The sequence below is a fragment of the Carassius auratus genome, chromosome 25 (assembly GCF_003368295.1).
Source record: "Carassius auratus strain Wakin chromosome 25, ASM336829v1, whole genome shotgun sequence".
Lineage (NCBI taxonomy): Eukaryota > Metazoa > Chordata > Actinopteri > Cypriniformes > Cyprinidae > Carassius > Carassius auratus.
This window is the reverse complement of record NC_039267.1, coordinates 14,940,471-14,963,803: the sequence shown is the minus strand read 5'-3', so window position 1 is coordinate 14,963,803 and position 23,333 is coordinate 14,940,471. Positions and strand designations below refer to the sequence as shown.

At 36.9% G+C, this 23,333-nt stretch overlaps 1 protein-coding gene across 1 annotated transcript in view; it reads left to right on the top strand.

Annotated features, from left to right (window-relative positions):
- Nucleotides 1-23,297, top strand: part of arid3b (AT-rich interactive domain 3B) — a 28,835-nt gene extending 5,538 nt beyond the window's left edge. The window contains exons 3-9 of the mRNA XM_026202876.1: nt 8,709-8,783; nt 9,831-9,903; nt 17,561-17,744; nt 17,820-18,070; nt 19,310-19,600; nt 19,681-19,770; nt 21,358-23,297. Of these exons, the coding sequence (XP_026058661.1) occupies nt 8,709-8,783; nt 9,831-9,903; nt 17,561-17,744; nt 17,820-18,070; nt 19,310-19,600; nt 19,681-19,770; nt 21,358-21,518 (1,125 nt within the window). The 3' untranslated portion in view covers nt 21,519-23,297. The remainder of the gene's footprint in view (nt 1-8,708; nt 8,784-9,830; nt 9,904-17,560; nt 17,745-17,819; nt 18,071-19,309; nt 19,601-19,680; nt 19,771-21,357) is intronic.
- Nucleotides 23,298-23,333: the final 36 nt, after the last annotated feature.

Below are 23,333 nucleotides of genomic sequence, written 5' to 3'. Positions count from 1 at the left end.
AATTTGTTACTGTCAGGCAAATAATAAAAAATGTGTATATATAGATAAATAGTCATCTTTATTACTGTAAAAAAAAAGTTATTAAAATAAATTAAAACAATGAATAATGGTAGAATTTTACTGCCTTTATGCTGATTAATGGAAACAAATATTACTTAAGCGGTAAAGAGAATCATTGGGGGAAAAAATGAAAGTAAAATGTCAGGTGTGCAATAGTAATGAAAATTACAGTGTGAAATGTGCTTAACTGTTCTAAAAGTAATTATTGCTCCTGCATGTGGTAATTGTCTCTATGAGAAGTGTCATTTCTTTTTTCGTTTTTTTACATGTTTTGTGAGGAAAATAAAATACATCATAAAAATGTAAATTTTTAAAAAATAATTAAAAAAATAATTTAAACAACCAGGTTTAATCCATGGAACTGAAATATTTTATTAAAAATAATAAACTTCAGTTACTTTAAATTGCTGAATCTGATTCACTTTTTTTTGTTTAATTAGATTTATTTTTTTAGGATTTTTAGTTGAATTTAAATGCACAAAAACAAAAACGGGATTCTTTAAGCAAGGTTTTACAGCTTGAGGGGCTTCAATCCCACCCCACCCTCTTTCTTTTTTTTTTTTTTGTGGGTTTTTTTTTTTTGGTCCCACCCGTCTTTATTTCTGTCCTTTAGTATTTAATGATGCTCTCTGTGGTAACAGTATCAGATTGCAGGGTGGGGGGGATGTGAAGAGACTGGTTTGATGGCACTGACTGCACAGAAGAGAACATTTAATGATGAGGGTTGGGGGTTGTCTTTTTAAAGCTTTTCACACTTTAAATGGATAAGTCTCAGTCAATCAGTAAACACCTTTGGTAAAAGCGCAGTAATCGGGTGGAAAGTTGTAAAGTGTTTACTCATAATCTTAGCGAACGGGGGAATTACTTGGCAGTTTGCAGATAAAGGACGTTCACGCCAGCTTTGTTTAGAATCTCCAAGGAGAAGGACTTTTCAGGGAGGCCCATGGATGGGGATGTTTGGCTAGGGAACATTATTTCTACTTCCTGTGCATGAAAAGTTGAGTTTTGGGTTGTTGCTGGTTTGTTTTTCAGGTTTACTAGTGTTGAATTCAATAAATCATCTCTCAAGTCAATGAGGAGGTCAAATGGCCGCCATTAAACTTTGAACACGTGGCTGAGGCCAGTCCAGATAGCTCGGCGCCCTTTAAACCTAGCATTTTTAGCGGTAGCTGACACAATGCCCTTTTTAGGGAGCTCGGCATGGTAATCTAGGGTGATTAATGGAGTTTTAATCAGTCTCAGTTGACGTCGGTGCATGCATGTGCCTTGTGTTACGGCCTCCCATTTGGAGAGTATGATGACCTTTGAAGCCTCCCATTGCATTTCTGCAAAAAATAAAGGTTCTTTTTAGGCATTAATGGTTTCATGAAGGATCATGCATTATTAAAAATAAAGGTTCCAAAAATGTATTTTCATAGTGATTCCACAAAAGAACCTTTTGTGGAATGGAAAGGTTCCATGGATGTTAAAGGCTTTTCATTGAACTGTTGATGCCAATAAAGGACTTGTGGATTGCACAAAAGGTTCTCTATTATGTAAAATGTTATTTAGATGTTTAGAAAAATTATTTTAAGAACTGTTCACTGAAAGGTTTTTTGGAGATCCAAAAATAGTTCTTCCAAGGCTATGAAAACCTTGTGTACCCAACATGGATTGAGTTATATTGTCTTCTTTACATTTGCTATACCAAAAGTCATGTGTACGAATAAACAAAGACAAAAGTGCTTTCGATGGCACACTCTTAATGTGCTCCCTTCCCCCAAAAGAGCTTGTTTCTAAACAAACAACAGGAAATTCGTCCTTGGGTTCGGGAGCAATCTTGTTTGTCGAACTCTTTTGCATTATTTAACTGTCAGCATCACCTTGACAACATTTCACCCCCACGCCAACGGTACACTCCAGCCGGTAGCAATCAATTCTTATTATATCAGGGTTTGCTGTGGCAGTGGAATGATTTTCCATATAAATTATCAATGACCCGGCGGCCTCACATTTGTACATGCGCTCCAAATGTTAGCACGACATCTGGTGCGTATTATTAGCTTATTTCTCTTGAACGTTATGGGTGTTAATGTGCTAGCGAGGTATGTCAGTCTTTCTCTGGTAGCTTTGACAGTGCTCGGTGGTCCATCTTGATGGAGAAGTTTCAGTCGGACGACTCTCCTGGGTCCTATGATGATCTGATCGCTGGCGTCAGCTCGAAGTGCAGCCCATCTGTGCGATAGATCAGCGCAGATTCAATTAGTGTTGGTCTTTCCTCTTAAGAATATCATCTCGACAGGCCAATTCCATGATAAACCATTGTTTATTTGAGTTGCGAGCTGTCCTATGGATGTTTTATAGCCTTGTTTTGGTGCCACTTCGTCCTTCCCGTTTTTCAGTGCAGTGTGAACTATCTGGTCGAGTGGTAACTCTAACCCTTGAATAGGAGGCATTTGATAGTAAAAATCTTTAAAGGCCAGAGGCAAGAATGTGAGGTTGGTGAGGGGCTGGCATCTGCGTCTAGTTTGTCCAGCCCCACCCAAAGGAAACATTCCAAGTGGAATTAGAGTTTCTTTTCTTCAAATGGTGAGAATTCCCATTAGGGGCCTGTGCATAAAAGGAGAATAGAGGGAGTGTCTTCATCGTAGCCGTCCTATGATTTGTGACCGTTTCTAGTCCATTTCACCAAATGTAACAGAAGCAAGTAATGGAGGGGGGAATGGTAATCAACCAGAAAGGTATATGGGGAATGGGAGGGGTGTTTTCTTATTTGTCCGTCCATTTCCTATACCTCTTAACAAGTGTAGAATGTTTGTCCCCAACCCCCCAAAACCTGTCCCGACTCGCCGGAGGTTTTTCACAGCCTTCGTTTTATCAAAAGAGGCTTAGGGCTTTATCATCACACAGTATCTATTTATCTGTGTCACTAGAATGTGGAATTTCAAGCACACCTAGGAAGAAATCAAGTGCTAAAAAATGCATACCTACCCATAACCCAGCGGGGTTAAAAGTGAGATTTTTGTCATCAATAAAAACGTGTTTAAATATTGTTTAAAAGTACATTTTGGGCTATCAGTAACATTATTTTATGTTTTGTTGTTCCTGTTTATTTCATCATTTTGTATTTTTATAACTTGACCATCACTATCTATTTATTTACGTATTTAGTTTTGGTAAATTTAAGCACCCTTTTATTTATTTATTTCTATATATATATATATATATATATATATATATATATATATATATATATATATATATATATATATATATAGCCCCTTGTTTATTTTGTTAGATTTTTTTTTTTTTTCAGTTTTATTTTTGTTCTTGGTTTCATTGTGTTCTTTGTGTCTTTGTTTTGTTTGAAAATGTAGTCTCTACAAGCGATTTTTAATAGTGGTGCGTATAGATTTTTTTTTTTTTCTAGATTAATCTCACTGTAATCTTGGAATTAATCTAGATTAAAATGGCTCATTTGAATTCTGCCTAAGGCATTCAGAATACATGTGTGCTACCCAAATAAAATAATGACTAAAAGTACGTCTTTGAGAACAGGTTTCGCAAGCCAGGTAGTGCATTAGGCCAGGGGCTCATCTCCTGTTTTCCAAAATACATCACAAGGTGCTTTCTCAAGTGCTTGAGAAAGCTGTAAACTAACAACCTTACGTCTGTTTTAACACATAATCCATCTGCAGTGCGAATATGTTTCGTTATTTTTTACGCACCCATGTTAACGGATTCCAGCGTTCACGCGGTTGCGATCCATCAGTGCGTTCCAGTAGTGGTGCTGCAGCAGTGCAGCAATCGTTCACGTACCAAGTAGCGGACTGCAAACGCGTCCTGTGTGAAAGCACAATGAGTATGAGTCCGTGCTGCTACTGGACGGCATGCATGTGATGCACACGGACTGCAAATGCACTGCAGGCGGAGTATGTGTGAAACAGGCGTGAGTATTGTGGAGGTTTCCATTGGGAAGCTTCTTTAAAAAAAAATCCCTGTAGCAAACCTGGCAGCATTTTAGCTGCATCCATGTTAGCATGTCACGTTTGATGTGGTAATTTATTTCACAGCAGGCATACACACAGGTTCGAAGATTCTTTCTCGCCTCCTACAGTGCAATTCGGCTAGGTATAAATCCGCGCTAAAATATCAAGATGAAAGTCATCATAGCTTGCGTAGTAAAGACCCAGCTCCCAACCCAACTCGCCCGACAAGAATCTCACATTAACTCAGCACGTTAACGCAGATAACGGCCCACCACTAGTTTTTTTTATATATATTTTTTAAAAAATTTTTATGAAATGCAGCAGTTGTTAGTCCAGTTTTAGTACATTAATGAATGTGTTGTACAAAGGTAGACAGAATGCAAGAATTGGAAATTGTTATAAACGTGCAAATAATATCATGCTCTGAACCTGAATTTTTGAGGGATTATTGGCATTTTAAATTGTGTAGAAAACCTGCCTAGGAAAGGTATGCTTTTGGCATCTGTCCTCCTTCAGTTCCTAACTTTCCAACCGTTCCGATACTGAGACAAAGCCATAGTGGACTGAGATCTTCACACCTGTGTCCATTTGTTTGAAAGACAATCTGTTTTCTCATGTAGCACCCAGTCAGGACAAAGATAATGGATGTGAACTCTGCCTCAGGCCTTTGCAGGATGTTCAAGGATTTGGACAAGCAGTTACAGGCCCTGGCTTTGGGCCTTTTTGTCTCCCTTTTGGCTTTTCTCAACTATGTGCCATTTGTATTGTTCAAAGGGCTATATCAACCAATAAGGACTAATAAAGCTACTTTGTTTTTAGTTTTTTTTTTTTTTTTTTTTTTTTTTTACCCTGCCTCCTTTTGTAGTTAACTACTTTATTTCTTGCACACAGTTGCTCAGGCTGCACATTTTGCTGACTTTTCCCGCAGTGGACTTCTTATTGTGAGAGACTGGACAGCCGCACACCTTAAAGGATCACTTAGCGTAGTGTGGCATACAACCACAAATTGCTCTTAATGGATCTATTACAATTCCCAGGGATAAAAGTCTCCAATCTATTCCCTCCCCAGCCTCAGTTTCTCCTGGCACAGCAAGGAGCCCAATAAGCGAGACTGTGACTTTTGGCAGTGGAGACCCAATTATTTGATTTGGATTAAAGATCCAGGCCATCCCCCATGGTGCTGTTCTGTGCTGTCGCCTATGGAGCAGCTGCAGTGTTGTTGAAAATCCAATGGCTGTGTGGTGCTTGGACATACATTTTCTTTATTTAGGACTTGGTTGAGTTACTCTTAAATTAGTTTTTCTTGTTGGTTTTATTTTGCATTTTGTTTTTATTTTGGGAAATTGAGTGCCTCTGTCTTTTTTTTTTTTTTGCCTTTTTTTTTTTTTTTTTTTGCCTTTGTTTGCTTCTAGCCAAACCTCAGATCAATTGTATGATTTGGAGTTTTGCAGTGTTACTAAGTGACTCTAAATGACCTACATTTACACTAAATGCATGAGATGTATTAAAACAAAGTTGCTCCTAATAAAGCTGAAAGCGCTGATAGTGTGGTCCGTTGCACCATTTGAAGAGCAGGCTATCATTTTTCCCCTAGTCCTTACATATTTGCACCACAGTTATACAATATAGCATAATCTTTACATACAGTCATACTGCCCAACCCTGTTGTAAAAGAATCCTTTAAGAAGAAATCAAACAACCTAAGTGCCTCAACTGAATAGTGACTCATGGTGAGTGCCAAAGACAAAACTGCTCCACACAGCATGATCTCTAACTTATCAAAATGCAGTTACCACCCATTCCTATCAGCATACTGGTATATTTGCATTAACACCCAAAGAGGTCTGCTTGGTAGGGGAGGTAACTGTTTCATCTCAGTTGAACAATCTCATCTAGGTGATGACAGCACTTTGGGAAGCCCACCCTGTTATAGCATTACTGCCTGTTGACTTAATGTCTCTGGTTTCTCAATGGCAGACTGTATTCACATTAGAAGATCTCTGTTTGGGCTCTTTTGTTAGGATATCACTTATCTGGTACTAATGCTTTGTTTTCCACCCATATTGATTATTTTCACTAAATGTGTTTTCATGAGATGCGCTCCTACAAATGAAGGTTCTTTATTGGCGTCGAAGGTTCCATGAAGAACCTTCAACATCTGTGAAACCCTTTCTTTGCACAAAAGGTTCTTTATAGTGGAATAAGGTTCTTTAGATTTTTAGAATGTTTATGGTTCTTTTAAGAACTCTTAACTCAAAGGTTTTTAGATTAGCCCAAAATAACTATTCTATGGTATAACTGCAACAAATTCCTTTGGAACACTCATTTTTAAGAGTGTAGAGTTGAATATTGTGTCCGTCCTTTCAGCCCAAGTCATTATTTGCCACATTCAGATGTGACAAACACTAGACAAGCCATGTGTTTGTTCCTCCCACCCAAGTCATTATTTGCCGTGGTCAGCTAGGGCAGTGGTTTCTGTCGAATTAATATGGGGGAAGGGGCTTTCATTTCCTTCGGGTGACCCAGATGGTCATCTGCTTCCTCTTCTCAGCTAATTTGGCCACTAGCCAATCAGTTCTCCCTTAATATGATTAGTAAGGCCAAAGCCTGACCTGTAAGCCTGGTAACAGCTTGCACAGTTCTTGTAAATGTCTTCAGTGTAGGATAATGTTTTGCATTTGGCTTGCGTGTGGATTCCATTCGAATTGACGCATGCACCGAAGATGTCCATGTTTCTCATAATCCTTTTATAATGGAATTCAAATACACAAATGCTTGTTGTTTTGAGATTTCCTCAAGGTTATACTGTAGACGGTCATTCACTTGACACATCACAATGCCACACAGCATGGATGCCCACCGCAGTTGATTCCCTGCCGGGTTCCCGCTCCTGGGCCCAGCTGGTGTGTGTTTGCTGTAAACGTGAAGAGGGCCCGGCTGTAGATCGCTCTCTTACCCAGCTGTGATTCACTTAGCATATTAAAGAGTGGGGTGGTGGATGAGTCCTATAAACTGCTTTATTGCCACTCTGCCTTTTCCTTTCAGACTCTGCGTAAATGAATACTGGAGCCGCGGTGGATAACTTGTAGTCAAGCACAGGGCATGTGCACAGGGGGACTATTCGATTTTATAACAGTTTTGTGGTCAGGGCCTCTGGGTAACAAGGGTGGCGCAGTGCTCAAACTGATTGTCTTCAAGCATATGAGCTGAAAACAAAGCATCTTTCTTAATACTAGAGCTATATGAATGTATCAGTAACATTGGCTTTTGGCTGATAATTGAAATTTTTAATTGATCATTATTGCACCATATTAAATACATGTCAGTTTATATTGGATTATATTAGCCAGTATTGGGTATTTTTTGCATGCTTGTTTGCTCCGTTATGTTTCGATAATCTAACACTCACACAACACTCTTCTTTAAAATCACTGATAAAGATTACTAAATTACCACTGTTAATGTAACCTTTATGTATTTATTCATACTTTTGTATTTAAAGCTGCAGTAGGGAACTTTTGTAAATACATATTTTTTACATATTTGTTAAACCTGTCATTATGTCCTGATAGTAGAATATGAGACAGATAATCTGTGAAAAAAATCAAGCTCCTCTGGCTCCTCCCAGTGGTCCTATTGCCATTTGCAGAAAGCCATCCGCTCCCGGTAAGAAACAACCAATCAGAGCTGCGGTCCGTAACTTTGTTTGTGTTCAAAATGTAGAAAAATGTATATAATAAGCGAGTACACCATGAATCCATTTTCCAAACCGTGTTTTTAGCTTGTCCTGAATCACTAGGGTGCACCTATAATAAGTGTTTATATTCGGACTATTTTAGATTGCTTCGGGGGTACCGCGGCGGAGTAACCCAGTACCTTTGTGATTCTTCATAGACATAAACAGAGAGAAGTAGCTCCGGCTACGATGTTCTTCCGCAAGACGCAAGCAGTTCTGTTTATTAACCGCTAGAGCGTCAAAAGTTCCCTACCGCAGCTTTAATTCAAATGCATTTTTACTAGTTTCTTTTTAGAATTTAATGGAATTTTAATATCACTCATTGTTTTATAATTGTTTTTAATTTGATATCACCTAGATATTAGATGCATTTCAATTAATTATTCTTTTTTTTTTATCAGACTGTTGAATATTAAATTGTTCATTCTCATTTTCTCTATATTTAAATTTAAAAATTAATAATTAAAAACACGAATATTTTAATTTATCTATTATTAGCAAATCTAAAAAAAATTCATAGCATACATTGTTGTGATGCCTAAATTGACTTGCATAGTTTTTTTAAATAGTATTATTATTATTATATATTTTTTATTTATTTATTTTTACGTGTTTTTTTTTTTGTTATAACCTTAAAGTAATCATCAGCCAGAAATTTTCAAAAGTTTGGATATGGTACATTTGTACTTTCCTTGTAGCGTCTGTCCACTGTCACCCAGCCATCAGCTCTGTACCCCTTCATGTTCACACGAGGAAGACCCTTGGAGTTCAGAGGTTAGTGTTAAGGACCGCCTCCCTGACATGCAGACAGGAGCCTGTTTGTGCATCTTGACTCCCGACACCCAATAACTCACTTTCTAGTCTGTCCTTTCAAACAGTGGCCCCCAAAGTCATCCTCTCCTGTCACGTTGTTTTGATAATTGTTTTTCTCTCTTTTCTCGTAGAATGGAAATTCGAGTTGGAACGAGGAAGGCGAGGGTGGGAGAAGCCGAGGAGAGGCCTCCAGAGACTTTGCCAAGGTAAACATTGTTTCTAAGCAATGCTCATTTAGTTATTTCACATTTTGTCTGTGACACACTAACACAGTTTTACGGAGTTATTAACTTTACAGTGCGTTTTGTATAGTAAGGGGCTGTGAGTTTTATTTTTTTAATCACAATTAATTGGCTTATCAAGGTCATTTTTTAAAGAAAGACAAACATGTCTGACACATTACAGAATATTTGTACTTGATTGTTCAAAAGTTAGGATAAATTATTAGATTATGCTGCAACAAAGTCGTTTTTTTTTTATACAAAATAACACATTACAGAATATTTGTGCTTGATTGTTCAAAAGTTAGGATAAATTATTAGATTATGCTGCAACAAAGTCGTTTTTTTTTTATACAAAATACAGTAATAACAGCAATATTGTGAAAAATGATAAATATTTCTATTTTGATGCATTTTTTTAAATGTATTTGTTCCTGTGATCAGTGGTGCAATTTTCAGCATCATTACTCAAGTCTTCAGTCACATTATCCTTCAGAAATCATTTTAATATGCTGATTTGATGCTTAAGAGAAACATTTCTTATTATCAGTACTTAAAACAAGTATATATGTTAATATATAATAATATATATATATATATATATATAAGTTAGTTTTGATGACTAGAAACATTTTTTTTTCATTACATTACTAATGTTTACTGTCACTTTTGATCACTTTAGTTCATCTTTGCTGTATAAAAGTATTAATTTTTTTTTTTTTTTTTTAAATTAGCAAACTTTTGAACAACTATGTATATCTAAATAAATACCATGCAGTAAGAGCAGATGACTTTACTTTCAATATGCCATTGTGGTATTTATGAATAAATTACCAGTAAAGGTAACGGTATTATAAAAGTATTATATTTAATCACAAACATTAACGAATTGACAGCCCTTACATTGATATACATTAGTATATTAAATTGTTTTATTGACGTTTGTTCAGCCTTAAGAACAATAGCTTTGTTTAAAATAGAGCTGACCTAAAGGAGGTTACAATGATTAATTCTTCACAATTTTCCTTAAAGCTTTACGAACTGGACAACGACCCAAATCGGAAGGAGTTCCTCGACGACCTTTTTACATACATGCAGAAACGAGGTAGGACTGGCTTTATGAATCCTATTTCAAACATGAATTTCCTCCCATCTTGTCTTTTATAGGACAAGTGTCTGTAGGAATAATTGAATCCACTTTAGCGTTGCTCTTTGACGATGATGGTTTAATCGCACAACTTCACCTAGCCAGGAGACGGCCCTCTTAGGTAAGTGGAATCATATGTCCCCGGTCTCAGATTAGCATACTGTGACAGAAAGATGGGCCTGACACCGTCATCCGACTAAGACTAAGCTCTCAGCGACACAGCTTGACGGGGCTATTAACCCCATACCACGGGTTTAAACTCAACCAGATGGAGAGCTGTTTGTGTTGGTCTAGCATCAAACCCCTGTACCACCTACTAGTGTGTGTAAGTGGGGTTGTCAGCTGAGACTAGGTGATGGGCGGGGGATGGGGAGCAGTGTGATCTTACCAAATGTCCGTCACGGAGGTCCTCTCAGCCATGATTAATGATGTTTTTTCTGACTGATGGAGTGTGTGAAAATGACTTCTGTGGGTGACGGTTGGGTGTTTTTCAAGTGTTGAAAGTGCTTCAGCTTGCGGGATGAGTAGCTGCTTTTCTGTAGATTTCGAGCAGTTTATACTCCGAGACCAGATGTTTGTTTTGTTGTTTCGGTTGTCTGGTGTTGGTCTGAAAAGATGACTAGCTAACTAGCATCTCTTTTTCTACTTCTCTTTATTGTAGTGGTCCACCAATATGGATATTTTAAGGATTGATGTCAAATCTAATATCTCCGAGAGCAGGGAGGACAATAATACCGGTGTATACCACACCATTTATTTTTAAGATGATATACCAGTAAATAACCGTTGCGGCAATAAAATGGTAAAAATGTTTCTATTTTAATTGAATGAATTAGAAATAATTCAAATAAATTTAAATGAATAATGAAATAAGATCTTTTTTCTTTGTTTAACATTTTGTCTTCGGAAACTGAACTGTTCAACAAAAGGGAGAGCGGGAGATCCTGTCAAAATAAAAGTTCTGGTGCTGTTGACATAATTAATTTCCAACACTTCAAAGCCAAACTGTTAAAATATTAAAGACCGATGCTGATAATAATAATAAAAAAAAGGTAAATGTTGGCCAACCACTAGTTTATTTCAGCACCACACACACACACAAAAAAAAAAAACTTCCAGTGTGGTGCCTTTATTTGCTTTAGACGTGTTTCTTGGTATCTGTTGTCCGAAATAAGTTTGTTGGTGGCCTTATTATGGTATGTTTAACGTAATATTCCAGGTTCAATACAAATTAAGCACTTTAATTCCCTTTTCTTTAATTAAAAATAAAAGTAAAAATTTGGGTTGCAGTGAAGCCCATATATTAGATGTAATGGGGCCAATTTGTCAATGTTAAAATACTCGCTATTCAAATAATAAAGCCACAAGACAAACATTGTTAATGTGGGTTTAGACGTAACAAAGTAATGGCTAAAATTCTAAAATGGCACTAAAAATTATGAGAACAACATTACTGTTTACATAATGCACAATATAACAGAATTATTTATATAAGTGATTTATTTATAGTCATTAAGTAAAGAACTATAAGCTTCACACGTCTGCTTTCTGCTCTTAAGTGTGTGTGTGTGTGTGTGTGTGTGTGTGTGTATGTGTATATATATATATATATATATATATATATATATATATATATATATATATATATATATATATATATATATATATATATATATATATATATATATATATATATATATATATATATATACTTTGATCTTTCAATTTTACACACACACCTATAAAAGTGTGCCTCTGCCCTGTGTATTGTCCACATCAGAGGCCTTGAAACCTGATAAGATGGGAGGAGGACAGGAGCAGTGGCTGCAGGGGAGTTTTGTGAGGGGATGTTCGGGGTGTGTGTGTGTGTGTGTGTTGATTGGGGGCTGCGAGGGGGGCGACTTGCTTGAGGCCTGGGGGGATCAGATAGAGGGTGGCTGAGGTGGATTAAGGGGCCCCTGTCCCTCTTCTGAAGATTAATGAGACCCTAAAACTCAGGGCCCCACCTTTGATATTAGAAGAATGACAGACAGTAGAAAAGCAAAGACAATGGAGTGACTGCTGAATAACAGCGGGATGGGGAGGGGATTGCATGGATGAGAGGAAATGATGACAAGATGAGCAGAGAAAGAGAAGAGGGGGCGTAATAAGTTAAGGGAGATCAGAAAACTGGCTAGAAAAGTTCTGCACCAACCCAAGTTTAAAAATGGAGAAAGTATAAGACCGAGTTGATTAAGTTTTAATGTACTTTTTTATAGAACAATGTAAGAATGCTTATGCTGTAGTAGATACTCTAGATTTATTAATCTTACTAAAACATGAAGGGAATTGATAAAATCATGGTAAAATCTGTACAATACAACCTAAATGTGACTTGTTTATTTACTTGTTAGCAATATGAATAGAGTTGTTATCATAATCATCATTTTAAGAATAAAAAACGGGGGGAAACGGTTTTCATGACAAGTCATCGTTATTTAGCCTTACAAACTGTTTTAATTTGCATGTGTAATCAGATCTTTAAAAACGTCCAATCTTATTGGCATTAGGGATGTGCAATATACTGGTGCTTTATCAGTTATTGGATAATATCATGATTATTATATTATATACTGAGCTTAACTATATACAACAATTGTATATATCATGCAATACTGCACAAATCCCAAGTTATTTTTTTTAATACTGTACATTTATTTTTATTTAATTAGTTTTCTTTGTTCAAAACATGGCAATGATCAGTTTATCAGTACTGAGTTTTAATTAAGCTTTTAATATAAAAAAATAATAATTACATTTTTTATTGCCTTTTTTTTATTTTTTATTATGATATTTATGTATGCAAAAAATTAGATGTTACTGTACCAAATATTTAAAAATGGCCATGAGTTTCCAAAAGTAGCATATAATGGTTTCATAAACGCATCTGTCGAACACGCTTCTGAAGTCATCACATGACCCTTTGTTGAATTATTTAACTGGCTCATTTTGTTGCCAATTTAATGTTTGTAGCTTCTCAGTGGTAACAAAGGACAGTTTTGAATTATGACTAAGAGCATGTGTCGTCCAGTTGAATTTATCGTTGACGTGGTGAACAGCTGTGATAGAAGTGCTGCTGTGTTTCCTATAGTCAGCAGGTACGAGGTTATATGTGAGCACGGCCTCTATTGTGTGACTTCATTAGTGTGGCATGTCCTGTTTGGAGCATTTGTCTCGTCACTCCTGAGGCTTGTTACTCTCCTCAAGCATGTTTATGACATCCTGGGTTTCAAGTGGGCTGCTCTTTTCCCAACCGAGTGCCTCCGTCCTTTTATGACCACCGACTACAGATTTATCTGGGAGAGTCAGGAAGATCCCCAAAAACTCTTTCCTGATCCCTTTCTCTTTGCGTCAATGTTCACTGTCCCCCAGAGGAACGCAGTCTTGCCCTGAACCCTCGATCTGTTTGTTTTTATGGCTCCGTGGTAAAGAGACGTCGCCCCTCTAAACCAGTAAACATATCGAAGTCTTAATCAAATGCACTAAATTAAGCATGACAGTAAATTCCTTGTGCGGTGTTAAATCCAGCTGAATTACGACCCAGTGGCTTGTTGGATAGGCAAGCTATATAGAATATAATATATATTGTATTTATTTATATTCGCAAAAATAAGAGTTTTCTCTGTGAGCCAATATGAAGTTAGTTCACTTTGAGTCAAGGCTGCATATAGGCTTGTGTTTTTAGAGTTGTCGGAGGAAACAAGAATATTTTATACAACAATAGAAAGTGCTTATTGCCAAAGAAGATGAAAAATTACTCTCAGATTCCCTGTTTGTTATGATTTGGCTGTCAAGGGTGTTGTGGTTAAACTTATTATACATAGTTAAATATGTACATATACATTATTATAATTATATATATATATAAAATTATATGTTATGTAAATATAGATTCACTCATAAACATAGGCTACATGTGTATAAAAAACTACTCTGTGTGTGTGTATATATATCGGTCTGTTTTTAGGATTTTCTTGACAATTAGTAAGCACAATGCAGGGTTATTATAGTTAACTATAAAATGTCTTTCATAAATAAAATCATAACTGAATAAAATTTTATTTTATTTTGGTTATTTGCAAAAGAAACATTGTCATTTTCTATTAATTCAATATAATTTATATACTTTTTCTATACTATTTTTTATAAAAAAATAAAAATAAAATAAAAAAAAATTACCAAAACTAGTAATTACCTAAAAAACTACTTGAAGTTAAGAAAATGGAAATGTATAAACTAATTCAAAAAATAAATGAAACTATAATAGTTTCTCGATACAAAAATAACATTGGCACAATTCAGTTTACTTAGAAAATTATTGCAATGTATTGCTAAATACAAACGATTTAAATCTTTACATTTATATCTAAATCAATTAAATATTTTTTGTAAAATAAAATAAGATTATAGCATTTGTTTTAAATGAAAATAGAATTACAATTAAACATATTAAATTGTCAGTAAAATTTGTGTTACGACAATCCAATGTAACTTTGAATTTATTTATATAGATTTATTAACTAGTTTTTATTTTTGTCCTTATTCAAGAAATCTGTCCGGACACTTAATGCAGTAATGAGAATTTGTGCTTAAATTTCATATAATGTTTTTTGAATGGTACTCATATTCTTTCTTTTTGCAAAATACAATTTCTCGTTTTTTTTCTTTTGACTGCTGTGAAATGCGATCAAGCATTACTGAAACGGTATTCAGGTTATCTAAACAAAAGATCTAGCCACTCAGCATCATCCAGGATCTTTCGTCGGATGTTAGACCATGCACTTCCTGTAAGCCCCCTCACTTCCTCTCTACAGCTGCATTACAGTAAGAATGGCAATCATTGTTTAGGTCAGAGAGTGGAATTTCCTTCACCAGCCCGGCGTCTCGGCGTGCCTTATTGGTTCATCTCAGAGCGCTGGCTTCTTAATGTGGGCAGCTGTTTCCTCCTATATTTAGGGCAGTGGTCAGATTCACTGGCCTTTTTTTTTTTTTTTTTTTTTTTTTTTTTTTTTTTTTGGTGAACAAATTGGAGGAGGGGATGAAATTAGATGGTGAGATTAAAAAGTAAATTAGATAGAAATTGCCTCCACTTCCTGTCGGCAGACAGATTAGCTTTGTCTAAGAATTCAGAATCTACATGCAAAACAATGACACCATTGTATTAGTTTATAGTAGTTAAATAACTAGTAAAGTGGCTAAAGCAACAATGCTAGTAATGCTTCCGTCATCAACTGGAATCGAGTGTGAAACTGTCCTGCTTTTATTTCCATATGTTTTTGTTTTTATGAACATTTAAGTTGAATTTGCTTCTGAATAAACTCTTCATAGATGTTTTCAGAACTTTTACGATTGCATACCCATGCTTTTATTTCCTTAACCCCATCTGAAGTCTCGTTGCCCATTTCTTTAGACGTATGAAAGGAGACATGATATCAGATAGAAGTGCAATGCTTCAGCATTAAGCCATAGCACAGCTCCCAACAATCAATAATGAAGCCTCTTTAGCAGGAAAAGGCTTCCAATGACTTTTCCATTCTTGAGTTTGAGCTAAATTGGTTTTGCAGTTATGGAGCATGTCACAAGGTCGCTCTCTAGACGCCGCTGCTCTATGCGATTTCCTGTGGAGCTGTACCTGAATCTCCAGCTCGGTGACCTAGCGCTAACCTTTCGCTCGAATCTGAGCAGCGATTGGCTGATGAATGAGTAATGTCATTCCCAGCATTAAATAACTGCGTTTCAAAGGCAGCTCTTGCTCCGGACTCTCCGGGGGGTGCTGGGCCTGGGCTTGGAGGCCTGGGCTCCTAAATTACACCGGGTAAATGAACACTTCATGGCTGTTTGAGAACAGAGCATTGTGATCCTGATCATTCAAAAGGAAGCACAAACAACCACGAAACAGACATTTGTTTTTTATTTGGAACTAGCGGCTATGTTTAATATTTGTGACCACTGAACAAGTGTTTTCTGAACTTAAAATGGTATATATTAGAATAATATTTGGACTGCTCCCTAAAAGTCGACTAGCCGTTAGTCAATCAGAAAAGTCCTGGTTGACCAAAAAATTAATTCAGCGCTTAGTTGCAGAAAAGAAAAAACAAACCCACAGTCGAAGTCACGCAGTTCGTGATGGACAGTTCGTTAACAGCTGGTGTTAGTGGTAATACAGTACATCGGACAGGACAATTCAAATGCTGTCCTATCATTCCTCAATCTCAAATATGGATTATCATCTAAAATATGTAAGTGTTAGCAGCTTTACATGGCTGCTCAATCTAATGTTAACCTAGAAAAACATGCACTGTTCCAAGCGTCTGTGAAGAGTAGCTACTCATACTCCTAAGGCTTATCCTTCATTTTTGGTCATATAGATAACAGTAAATGCCTTTTTCAAATCTGAAAAGGCTCTACATTTATTTGTGTGCACTCACAATAACAAAGCATTGCGCTTTTGTAAAATAATGAAAGCAAACAGAATGTGCTTTCTGCCGTCTTAGTCTCTGTGAACCTCTGCGTATAATTTGCCTTACAGACATGAAAAATATATCTAGAGAGAGCCAAATGTCTATTTTCAAATGAACCAATTCAACTGGAAAACAAATATTCTCTGATTTATATATGCATATGTATGTGTTTCTTTACATTCATGTATTTTAGATTTATAATTTATTTATATAGTAGATTTGTAGATAATTGTATGTGCGTGTGCATCGAGATTCATCGTTTTTGATTACATAATATATTTTCGTGTACGGCGTATATTTATTCTGTATATATAAATACACACACACAAAATATAGATTTAAAAAATATTTACACATAAGTTATATGAATATATATTTATATATTATATAAATATATTTACGGTAATATATAAACAAAATCTTTCTTTAATATATGCGTGTGCATTTATATATACATACTATATGTGTGTATACGGTGTATATTTATTATGTTAACATATACACACAGTATGTACAGTATATTATATTATACATTGTAGATAGATAGACAGAGATGTGAATTATTTTTTTTTAAGCCAATGAATTGGTGTTAGTCATTGATATTTATTTTGTGCACAGGTGTTCATCAATGTGCATGTGAATCCATGTTAATGAGAATGGAGTGGCTAAATTAGGCCATAATCCTGACCTTAAATCACCAGGACTATTTAAACCCCTCTCTTTTCACAAAGCGCACACACACACATTAATTGGTTTTATTCCAGAATAGGTCCAGTGTGGTATGTGGGGGGAGGATTTGAGCCCCTCCCCTCCTGTCCAATGCACACTTTTGTAACTGCTCTAGCAGACAGTGTGTGTGTGTGTGTGTGTGTGTGTGTGTGCGCGTGCAGTTTTAGTTGCTGCAATCCCTCCAAATGAGTTTCATTGCACTGGCTTACCCACACCAGCTCATTGCTTACAGATTAAAAACTCAATCACTTCAGCCCTGTTTCTCTGGGAGGGGTGGGCGGCACAGATGCACATGCACTTTTAATGCTACAGCTCTGTTTCCTCAGCTGTTTGACGAACACTTAACAGCTCAACTTAGCTGTTCCTGTCCATTCTGTCTCCTCCAGGTACTCCTGTGAACCGAATCCCCATCATGGCCAAGCAGGTGTTGGATCTATACATGCTTTACAAGCTGGTGACGGAGAAGGGAGGTCTGGTGGAGGTGATAAACAAGAAAATCTGGAGGGAGATCACCAAAGGCCTGAACCTGCCCACCTCCATCACCAGCGCCGCCTTCACCCTGCGCACACAGTAAGATCACATTTCTGAAACAGACCGTTTACCTTCAGTCACATTGTAAGTTGACAGTTGTTGATCTTGTCATAGGTATATGAAGTACCTGTACCCATACGAATGTGAGAAGAAGGGTCTGAGTTCCCCTGGAGAGCTGCAGGCAGCCATCGACAGCAACCGCAGAGAGGGCCGTCGGCCCGGATACAGCAACAGCCTGTTCCGCTTCTCCCCTTCTCCCAGTGCCTCGGGCCCTCACCTCCTCTCTCCTCCCAAAATGCACCTGCCTGCCACGGCACATAACGGACTGCAGGCCAGCCCCAGTCCTGCCCTGAAGAAAGCCTCAGGTGTGCAGTCTTTCCACAAGGTCATCGTTCTTGCTTGAGAGAATATAAGCCATGTTTAATGTCCTTAATTTCCCTGAATAATTTGTTTAGGCAAAAGGGAAAGCATTGCACTTCATCTTGAGCGTTTGGTATATTTGCACACCCTAGTGGTGCATTCCGCATTCTTACATTTCGTCCATTTATTGAAGGCTGAATTGGACTGAAAAACCTAAATGTAAACACTTGAATCTGACTATGTATACATTTATTGATGTAGCATTTCAGTTGTATTAAAGTATATTTTGCATCTTAGGAATATGAAGTGTATACTTAATATTTGCAACCCCTAAAAAACGCATTCAAGCCATATAGTGAAATTTACATTTTAATTGAAACTTCTGTTGAAATGAATAAATACATTTAATTACATTTTAAATCACACTTTACATAAATCCACTTTGATGTGGAATATAATCAAACCAAAACCACGCAGGAATTGCAAGTAGGAAATGGAGCAAGTTTCCTGGTGTGATTGGGGAAACCGTGTAAAAACTATTAAGAGACTGCATTTTCCTGTGAGTGTCTACTGACAGCAGCAAACCTCTGGGGCCGAAGTAAACTAATGGCTTCTCCGGATGTGTAATATGGGGAACTGCTCATGTCAAAACATCTTGCTTCATAACTTTTATTGACTGATGAAAAGTTCCCAGAAATGTACCAAATTGCTGATCTCCAAATTGACTTTGCTTTTCCGCTGTCACCAATAGCCAAATCTTATACTGACCTATTTAGGTATACTAGCAAGTAGCATTTTAGCAAACTAGCATTCAGGTCTGGCTGAATAGACCTCAACAATCATGTTCCAGAATTAAAAATCAGATTAATTTCCCCCGTAGGGAATTTCTTTTTTTTCTTTTTTTAACAATAACTTTAGTTTTAAAGACAGACCTAATAACAGCTACAAGGTTGTTAAAGGGTTAGTTCACCAAAAAAAAAAAAAGAAAGAAAATTGTCATTAATTATTCACCCACATGTCCCAAAAAAAAAAAATACTTCAAAAAAAAAAAAAAAAAAAAAAAATCCGATAAATCACATCCCTACATTGTTTACATTTTTTTTTATCTCCATTAAATAACCTGTTTAAATGCATTTAAATATCAAAGTTGGTATGAATGAACACAATAGAATGTGAGGGATTGTACTGTCATGTGATCTAGTAACCGAGGACAAATTTTGAAGCGTTTTGTTTCCTCTCCTCAGTCCCAGAGGACGGTCCAGCCTCCATGTTGCCAGGTCGACTCCCCTTAGCCCTGGCTCTCGGGCATCAGCAGCAGCTGGCACGCGCCGCCACCCTGGAGCAGCTGAGGGAGAGGCTGGAGACCGGCATGAGCGCGGGGGCCGCCGTGCTGGAGGGGCCCGAGAGGAAGATGGCTCGTCTGGCGGAGGAGCAGCAGAGGCTACTGCAGCAGGCTTTCCAACAAAACCTGCTGGCCATGGCATCACAGGTGAACCCTGCCAACCTGCGGATGACCAGCAACACCAACACCCGCGGTGAGTACCGTGATGTTTTTATCCAAAACATGACTTAGAAAGCAAGGCGTGTGTCAGTGACATTTGGATTTTGTTTTCAGAGGAAAAACAGGACCTGTCTCTCAGCATTTCTTCTAATGGCTCTGCTAGCATTACTGTGTCTGTGGAGGTCAATGGGATTATTTACTCAGGTGTGTATTATTGTGTTTGTGCACGTGTGGGATTGCCCAATATTGTCTAACACACTTTACCTCAGGTTACTCCAAGACCCTGTCCATTTTTTTGACACCATTCTATTCTTGAAGGAAAAACTGCCCCTCAAGCTGTTACTAAAACCTGTCAGGCTTATAAAAAAAAAAATAATACCTTGAAAAAAAAAAACATTTTTAAATGTTGTTTAAATTGTATGCAAACATACTCAGTTTACTAATGAAATATTTAAACACCGGGAAACGTAATATATTTTGATTGATTTATATTAGGGCTGTGAGTTTAATGAGTTAATTAATAAAAAAATTACGCAATTAAAATATTTTAACACATTATTCCATACAGTTGACAGTCAACAACTCTTTAAATTATGTCCTAAAATTCAAGATATGTGGCAAAAAAATCCCCCTGTATGAGTTTTTCTCATATTGATATCATATGATATGTGATACCATGAGCAGCGAGATCTGTTTTGTCATGAATATCAAGTTTAAATGTGATTTTATGCAACCTTTCAGTAATAAAGTAATAGTAATAACCTTTTTTTTTTTTTTTCATATAATATTGGCATTTTTTGCTCTGTTTTGCAGAGAATATATAACCTTTAAAGGGTTAGTTTACCCAAATATGAAATTAGGCTACGTTTTACTCCTTGGTGTTTGACTTGATTCTTTCAGATGAATCCAGTCGGAGTTCTATAAAAATGGTCTTTGATATTTCAAGCTCTAACTTTGCAGTCAGCAGGTGTTGCATTGCTTCAGTCTAAAAGAAGTAAAATAAAAAGCGCCCTTCCATAAAAAAAAAAAAAAAAAAGTGTCTCACATGGTTCCAGGAGGTGAACAAAGGCCTCCTGTAATGAATCAATGCGTTTTTGTAAGAAAAATATCAAAACGTAATAATCACTTGAATCTAGCTTGCGCTCACTGTTGTAAAACGTAAGCTGTTCCTGGAGAATGACGTACGAGTCTCGTAAAAACCAACTATTGGTTTGTTTACAGGAGCAAAAGAAGCAAAGTTTTCTTACTTAAGCAAAGGAAAGCCAATCTTCACGAAATCCTCCTCTATTTGTCTTTGCAAATCCTCGTTTTGACCGTTGTTAGTTTTTATCTCTCTACGCTGCGTTTGCGCGAGCATCAGTCCCGCGGACCTGCTACCGTTTCCAACACTGAACGCAGGCTGTAAGTGATTATTACGGTTTGAATATGAATATTTTTCTTTCAAAAACTGAACTCAATTTTTTTTAAACTGTAATATTGTGGGTATTTTAATTTTCAGCATCATTACTTCAGTCTTCAGTGTCACATGATCCTTCAGATGTCATTCTTAAATGCTGATTTGCTGCTGAAAACATGTGACATTGATGTAGAAAACATGAAAAGTTGTACTGCTTAATATTTTTGTGGAAGCCATGAGAAAATTGCTTTCAGGATTCTTTTGATTTTCTAAAAAAATAAATTTATTTTTTATAACATTTTTATAACATAATTTATGGTCTTTAATTCAGCAAGTTTACTGTAATATTTCAGTGTGAAGGAAATTTATAAATGCATTTTTATCACCGTTTACAGGATCCTTGTACGCACAGAAGTCTGGTGCTGTTCCCACCGCGGTCTCAACCATGTTCCCAGGCCAGACCTCCACCCTCAGTCCCAGAATGCCCTCTTCCTCCTCCTCTTCCTCATCAAAGGGCCCCGACTCTGTGGAGCCGGCCACAGGAGTATCACCCTAACAGTCATCAGCTCCCTGAACCAAACCGCCAGTCAGTCCAACCCAAACGAGTCTTTCCTCAGAGCGGCGGGAGACGTTCTGCCCTCTAGAGGAGACGCAGCAAATCACAGTCTGCCTCCCACACAAACCACAGCTGTGAAGGGAGGACCACACACATACACTTATACAAACTCATCAGCTGTCAAAGCTCATCACAGACCCCACCTGCTCTTTTCTACAAGATGTTTTTAGAGATGTTTGATTCAACAGAATACCTCAGCTGTCTTAATCTCAGTGCTACCGTGAGTGTAAACATCGTGTAATCATGCCTTTCTACACCCACAGTCATTCACTCACAGAGATGTGCGAAGCAATCATGGCGTGATCAAATCTACTTCTGCCAAAGTCACATTTGTGAGGTGGTGGTTGACACTTTCTCTCTCTTTTTGCTGTCTATTAATTCTCTTATTTAAAGTTTGCTGAATTTACCTCATCTGCAGTGAATTTAAAAGACTCAGGATCGATTATGATACTGCTGTGTTGCTCTTTGTCAAATTTGATGGGTTTTAAAACACGCTAGAATCCCCATCAAGTGTTGCAAAGTTGTTTTAGTAAGAAGAGGGGTCACAGATATTTTTCCTTTCTTTACAAATATTTACTTGATTTTATTGTTTTCCATTTACGTTGTTTTTTAGCTTCTAGATACAGAAATATTAATATGATTTGAAGAGTTTTGAGTTTGCATTTTACACAGCTGAGAGGTTGTTTTTTTTGTTGTTGTTGTTCTTATTTAGACATATTTACAGGCAACAGTTTGGTTGAAAGATTTTTCTCTACCTCAGACACAAGACAATGTACGGTTGAAAAGAAATTATGTGGACACGCGTTGTCGCACGTCAATCATTTCTGTGCGTTGGACGATCATGAACAGGCTCGTAAATATAAGAGCCTCGATTTAATGTACTATTCTTCTACTCTGCTGCGCATGCGAGTTCTTTAAAACAAACCAGGTCACGGAAAAGCAGGAGAACATTCAAATCAAAGAAAGATTGGATGTTTATTTTATTTTGTATTTTTAATTGTTGAACTTCAGACCTCACATATCTTTCCATATTGGAAAGCGAGTTTCTCAGGAATTTCTTAATTTTTTTTTTTTTTTTTTCTCGTCATAAAATTTTAACTTCAGAACCTAGATGCAGTCTCGCTCCTGAAACGAATGACACTAGATATTATAACTCGGTCAGTGTGGGACTGAAATAGCTACCTCAGTCAGGATTTACTTCAGATGTAGTTCAACTGCCTGCAGTACGTCACTGAAGTACTGCTGTCTTTTAATGCAAAAGGTCTCTCAGGTAATGAATTTGCTAAATACCTCAGTGAAAGGCAGAACAACGTTAATACAAGTGCGAGATGAGATTATTGTTTGAAGAGTTAGATGCAATATCTCATATCCATTAAGTATTGATCATCGCATGTCAAACTGACTTCCTGTACTTCCAATACACTTCCAGTAGCAATCGAGGCTTGTTGGCTGGTTATGTTCACAAACTCGTGCGTATTTAGCCTCGTCAGCAATTAGCTTTACATTTTTAGCCGTTTTGATTCCTGCATTTGCTTGACCCTGGGATCTGCTGGGATACAGACACTTTTCATTTCTTCCGTTTTAATTTCTATATTCTTCAGATATAACGGCATAGCTGAAAACCAAAGACCATGTGTTTGTTATCCTCTTTGATGACCTCACTGTAAAGACACATGCAACCTTACACAATGAAATTAAAGTCTGATCTGATGCAAGATTTTTTCGTTTTGTGTTTTTCTTAATCTGTGTGTGAAA